The following is a 6,419-nucleotide window of genomic DNA, read 5'->3' as shown; positions in this document are numbered from 1 at the left end:
GTTTGACCACTGGACTCTTGTAGCTTATTTAACATTTGTCAATCGTGTATCAACTACGTGTTGTGTAATTTACCCGGGAGGAGTCGCTGGCTTTTGCATTAAAGGTGATGAGTTTCCAACAAGCAAGGTTAACGAGCTTCAGAGTTGACGGGACGCAAATATTGTGCCCGTCACATGTGGACAGAACAAAAAGGAGCTTCAAGGACGTCACAATTGCGTTGCATTTCTTTTGCTTTGCGTTTGCGTGGATTCAGTATTGATTGATAGTAATATTACAATGTACCATAATCCTAATTTATGGCGGGGGTTGTGTTCCAGACGACCCCCGCATCAGAGAGAAATCTGCAAATTAGTCACCAAGTAAAACTTTAAAAACATTCACTGTATTCAGCAATCAGTATCCGGATTTGAGGTAAGGTGCAGGTATGATTTTTGTCCACTTGGGGTCGTCCTTTTCATCATCACCAACATTCATCAATTTGACATTCATTCAATCTTGTTTCCTGCTGCAGTTTTCCCGCTTCTGTGCTGCCTCCTGTTCCCCCGGGCGATCCATCCGGCGCCCACCGCCACCGACCATTCGCTGGCCCTGCGAGACGCATTGGAACGAGCCCGCATGCTGTCCGACAAAATAGCCAAGGACGTCCCCGCCGTGCTCGCTCAGGTGGGCTCTCATCACTCGCTCGTGGGCCGAGCCGCTCACTGACCATGCCCGTTTTGTGTCTCCACAGGTTTCAACCCTTGACCTCCCGCAGCCTAACGGCGACCTGCAGATGATGGCTGCCGCCCTCGGTATCCCCCCCGCGCCCATCCTAAAACCCCTCGCGCAAAACTTCAACATGGTCAGCACTTTTAAAACGTCTCGTCTCACAATTTGCTCAATTTCGGATTTCATTATTACAAATCTGTACCACTGGCAGAGCTCGCAAATCCAGGTCCAGAAAGTAAAAACCCTGCAACAATTTGGCTTTAGCCCCTGATGCTAGCTAGCTTGCTAGTTCCTTGGCAGGTAAATGAGCACCAATGGAGCTAGCTAGCTAGCACCTGGGGCTAAATGCCACAGTTTGGGTTAAAGCCAAACTGTGGCAAGATTTCTACTTTCTGGACTTGGATTTGCCACCTCTGACCACTGGTTAGTCCATGCACGCTATTTGACAATTGACTGCATAATCTAGTGTTGCAAATGACTTGCTGTCTTTGGCGATGACACGTGACATTTAAAAACCACACTTGCACACAGAAAATATACTTAACTTTCTTCTTGGTTGATGATGTAATCTGGTGCCCCCTACAGGACACCTGCATGAATCGCATGGCTGCAGGCGTGCGGATGTTCCAGAATCTTTTGGGAGTTTTGTCGGAGCGTCTTGGCGGTCTGGACGGCCTTCGAGCCGACCTGCGAGACCTGCTCACTCACATTGCTAAGGTAACTTCAATGTTAATGCTAACCGGCGAGATGGACGCTGCCGTGTGGCCGTGTGCTAACGGCCGACACGTTTGCAGGTTCAGGAGGCGGCCTGGCCGGGTGGCGCCGAGATGAGCCAGGATGAGGACCAGGACCAATGGGCGGGACTGGCGGGGCGTCTCCAAGGCGACTACGAGGCACAGGCGGCCGCTCACCTGACGCTCACGCAGCTCAGATCCTTCGCGCATGACATAATCCGAAGCCTTCGTGCCATCGCCGCCCATAGGACGGTTGCGCGCTAACACTCGTAACTTATACTTTCTGCTTCCTGCGAATGTGACACCAAGAAGGATGCCGGAACATTAATACTGGGACCTTCCCAATCGGAGGTGCTTCCCTCTCTCCCTGTGCTGCCCTCTGCTGGACGGAGACGCAACAGGACTGATGAGGGACTGAAGGCACACGTGCGGAGGAAGTTGAAGACCATGGTGGCGCTGGTGGGCGGAGCTAGCAGTCAGCTATGGTGAGGAATGCGATGTGCGATGTGGCAAGCGCGCAGAGACACGCTCCACGCTCATCTAGTGCTTCTCACGAGAAGCTTATTTCTCTGTTCCGCACACTCAGCATTTCTGAGGAAAGCACTTATTTATTTATCTATTGCTTCACTTTTCATATTTATGAATTGATCATTCCTATTTATTCATCACCAACTTATTTATTGACTCACTGCTTTTTATTTTGACGGAGCACCAGTGCTTCCTGTCTTGGGGCTGTGACGGGAATCAAGCCCGAGAGATGCAACAATGCAATGATTGATGACTAATCAATCAGTCAAATGAGACCATTTTGATAATCACTTCATCCTTTCGAGACCTTGTTGAACTCTAGTGGGATTTCAGCATCTCAGCAGTCCACATTCGTATTCTTTGTGGGGGGTTTCCCAAAAGAAGACATTTGAAAACATCATCTTTGACTTTGCAACACAAGCATCAACATTTTTGCCGATTTTCTGATGGATGTTACGGACAAAACTGGGACGTGAATCATCAATTCATGTCTGTACATGTCGGTTTGAAATCATGTCCTGTTTTTCAATAAAAGAATGGAAATTTGAAACAAAAAATGTTTGAAATCTGATTTATCGATTCATTGAAAAACTAATTATCAGATTAAATGATTTTCAAAATAATTGTTAGTTGCAGCCCCAGTCATTTTGTTTTAATGCAGTTCTTCACAAATAGGGCTTGTGATCCCAGGTCAGGAAATGTTTTTTGGGGGGGCTGTAGTGTAATTGCACATCCACTACAGTAGGTGGCAGTGGTGCTCTCGTTGGCAAAGACTGCCCAAGGAGTAATTGCTCTTCTGCAGAGATGTTGGTTAGTTAGTTAGTTAGAGCTCTTGCATCGGTGACCATGCAGGTTAACCAGGGCTCTCTAATGGGGGTGGTCCAGGGCCGTCTGCTCAACTTCCCCCCCACGCCAGCCTGCCGGTCATCCCGCACGACCTCCTTTCAGTGTGTACGGGTGGGTGAGCCACTGGATCATGCAGTCACCGCCCACCTTCAACATCTCTGCGGTGACTGTGCAGATACCGGGCGTCTTGCGGTTGTTCAGGCGTTTCAGCGCTGCCTCGACTTCTTCAGGGGTGACCGTCCGTGCAGCATTCATTGTTGGTCGCGGTAGCAAGGTTCACGCCGAGGGTGACAGGCGGGTGATGGAGGAGGCAGCTGAAGTGCTGTTGCAAGCGGTCGAGGCACTCCCGAATCCGTGGTGAGGAGATGGCCATTGGAGTCCTTTACTTGGGCGATTTTGATGCAGGGTCCAGCACGAAGGCATCGGAGTATACTTGGGTATGGTTGTTGTTTCTTGCTTCTTCTTCCAGGCAATCGGCTTGCTACGCCCAGAATCTCTTTCTGTCGGCTGTGATTGCCTCATTTCGCTCTCGATTGAGCCGTCGCTACTCCGTCATATTTCCGCGGCGGCGGTCAACGATGTCCAACGTTTCTTGGGTGATCCAAGAATGCTTGGGCGGAGGTCTTGACTTCTTGGGTTGACTGGGTGACACCGGTTTTAAAAATCTCCCAGTCCCATTGGTGCCATCGGCCAGCGCGTTGAAGCAGTTAGAGATGGAGCACCGAAACATGGAGGCGTCGGTGGGATCGCGGAGCCGGGTCGAGTATCTAGCGGAGGGATCCGATCGCAGCTTCAGCCAAAGCGGTGGTCCGTGACGGACGAGCGCCAGCGGCGTGAGATGATAATATGGTCGATCGCTTTGCAGATCCTACCATCCGGGCTGTACCATGTCCAGTGGTGTATAAGCTTGCGAGGAAAACATGTGTCGGCAATGCATAGATTGTGTGAATGGCAGAGATGGATGTGGTGTTCGCCATTGTCATTGGTATATAAATATTAACGGTTATAGAGATGGGGTGATGAATGAGAAACACTGTTATAATGCATAGTGAATTGGTGGCCATAGGTGTAAAAATTAATTGGTTGACAACTAATTGACTATCAAGTTAAATGACACCTTTTAATAATCGAGTAATCGTTTCAGCCTCTCAACAGTCATCATTTTGTCTTTGTTTTGTAAGTAATGTTTGCAAACATTTGCTTTTACTTTGGAGAACAATGACCGAACCAGTAACAATCAGTTTCAAAAGGTTTGGCGAGTACAACATCAACCCCTCTATTACTGAACAATACCAAATTAACAACAATAATTTGTTCATAAAAATTTAATTTTTAAAGAAATTTAAATGCACAATTGAATTAAATTGATCATTGAAATAATTTATAGGATGAGCAATTCTAAAATTATTTGATTGTGATCTAGCACTGTGAGGTGGGCTCTCCTATCTCTGTGGTCGAAGTCACTGAGGTGGTTAAAAAGCTCCTCGGTGGCAAGGCCCCGGGGGTGGATGAGACCCGCCCGGAGTTCCTAAAGGCTCTGGATGTTGTGGGGCTGTCGTGGTTGACACGCCTTTACAACATCGCCTGGATATCGGGGACAGTGCCTCTGAATTGGCAGACCGGGCTGGTGGCCCCCCTTTTTAAGAAGGAGGACTGGAGGGTGTGTTCCAACGAAAGAGGGTTTACACTGCTCAGCCTCCCTGGTAAGGTCTATTCAGGGGTGCTGGAGAGGACGATCTGCTGGGGAGTGGAATTTCGGATTCAGGAGGAGCAGTGGGGTTTTCGTCCCGGCCGTGGAACAGTGGACCAGTTCTACACCCTTGGCAGTGTCCTCGAGGGTGCATGGGAGTTCGCCTAACAACTTTTATTTTTAATAACTTTTATGGACAGATTTTCTAAGCGCAGCAGCGTTGAGGGGGTCCAGTTTGGTGGCCTCAACATTGCATCTCTGCTTTTTGTGGATGATGTGGTGCTGTTGGCTTCATCAGGCTGTGATCTCCAACTCTCTCTGGAGTGGTTCGCAGCCAAGTGTGAAGCGGTTGGGATGAAGATCAGCACCTCCAAATCCAAGACCATGGTCCTCAGTCGGAAAAGGGTGGCGTGCCTTCTCCGGGTCGGGGATGAGATCCTGCCCCAAGTGGAGAAGTTCAAGTATCTTGGGATTTTGTTCACAAGTGAGGGCAGGAATGGAACGGGAGATCGACAGGCGGATCTGTGCAGCGTCTGCAGTGATGCAGACTTTGTATCGGTCCGTAGTGAAGGAGGAGCTGAGTCGAAAGGCGAAGCTCTTGATTTACCGGTCGATCTACGTTCCTACCCTCACTTATGGTCACGAGCTGTGGGTCGTGACCGAAAGAACCAGATCCCAGATACAAGCGGCCGAAATGAGTTTCCTCCGGAGGGTATCCAAGCTCTCCCTTTGAGATAGGGTGAGAAGCTCTGTCATCCGGGAGGGACTAAAACCGCTGCTCCTCCGCGTTGAGGATCTAGTTGAAGTGGCTCAGGCATCTGGTTCGGATACCTGGACGCCTCCCTGCAGAGGTGTTCCGGGCATGTCCCACCGGCGGGAAACCCCGGGGACGACCCAGGACACGCTGGAGAGACTATGTCTCTCGGCTGGCCTGGGAATGCCTTGGGATCCCGCTGGAGGAGCTGGTTGAAGTGGCTGGGGAGAGGGAAGTCTGGGCTTCCCTGCTAAAGCTGCTGCCCCTGCGACCCGACCTCAAATAAGCGGTAGAAGATTGACGGATGTAGATAGCTAAAAAAATGACATAATCACGCTAGTGGCTTGACTTATGTAATTATGTTTTATTGTAATAAAGATGAGTGCATAAAATTATTATGGGAAAATTCTTGCATAGCTTGGGAAGGACAGGCAGGCAAGCATCAAGGATAAGGTCAGGCTGTTCTGAGCTTCATGTGCAAACGTTAAAAGCCTAATTGTTAAAAATAAAACATTTGTGCATAAATGGCTGGCAAGCGAACAGAGGAAGCTTCTGACATCATCAACTGGAATTCACTCACCTTCTGCACCTCAACGGCAACGAAAAGGAGCTCTGGACCAATCAGACAAGGCCTCACTTCTGCTTTGAAAAAGTGTATAAGAGGGGTCCAGGAATAGATAACCTTTGTCCATCTACATCATCTTTGCTAGCGACTAGATAGGCGTGGCTATTGACTCAGGACTCTGAAATGTATCGACTCCTCTGTCCGGAAATAAATTGACTTGCTTTAAATTTCTCGTTGTAATAGCAGTTCTTTCACAAAAACGAACACGCGTGTAACCTAGAGAAGTAAAAGGTGATTTTAAAACACAGGTTCCTTCACTGTCCAGAACCTGGTTCACTTTTTTTGAAGTCTCAGTGTAACTGTGGATTATTATTATTAATTTTTTTCAAAATTGTAATCATTTTCCCAAATGGACAAATTTTACAAAGAACAAGAAAGCACAGCCAGGAGGAAGAGATGTAGAATGTCCAAAACCTGGGATGATTTCACGCTTAAAAATGATGTGTGTACTTCCAAGCCAAGCAGAACAACATTGTTAGCTCATTTAGATTTTTTTGTGGAGGAACTAGTATCCACTATCCAGGTCCACTTAG

At 48.3% G+C, this 6,419-nt stretch overlaps 1 protein-coding gene across 4 annotated transcripts in view; it reads left to right on the top strand.

Annotated features, from left to right (window-relative positions):
• The window catches only part of csf3b (colony stimulating factor 3 (granulocyte) b), a 2,715-nt gene extending 291 nt beyond the window's left edge, over positions 1-2,424 (top strand). Inside the window, exons 2-6 of one of the 4 annotated variants that reach the window (XM_086089555.1) lie at positions 319-412; positions 513-664; positions 732-842; positions 1,295-1,426; positions 1,504-2,424. In XM_086089555.1, coding sequence (XP_085945681.1) covers positions 617-664; positions 732-842; positions 1,295-1,426; positions 1,504-1,707 — 495 coding nt within the window. In that variant the 5' untranslated portion in view covers positions 319-412; positions 513-616 and the 3' untranslated portion in view covers positions 1,708-2,424. Of the gene's footprint in view, positions 424-512; positions 665-731; positions 843-1,294; positions 1,427-1,503 lie in introns of all 4 variants that reach the window. The other 3 variants (XM_086089547.1, XM_086089541.1, XM_086089533.1) reach the window with 3 other exon arrangements.
• The last annotated feature ends 3,995 nt before the right edge of the window (positions 2,425-6,419 follow it).

Source organism: Leptonotus elevatus, chromosome 1, assembly GCF_054856555.1.
Source record: "Leptonotus elevatus isolate MCC_2025b chromosome 1, RoL_Lele_1.0, whole genome shotgun sequence".
Lineage (NCBI taxonomy): Eukaryota > Metazoa > Chordata > Actinopteri > Syngnathiformes > Syngnathidae > Leptonotus > Leptonotus elevatus.
This window is presented reverse-complemented; position numbering and strand designations above follow the sequence as displayed.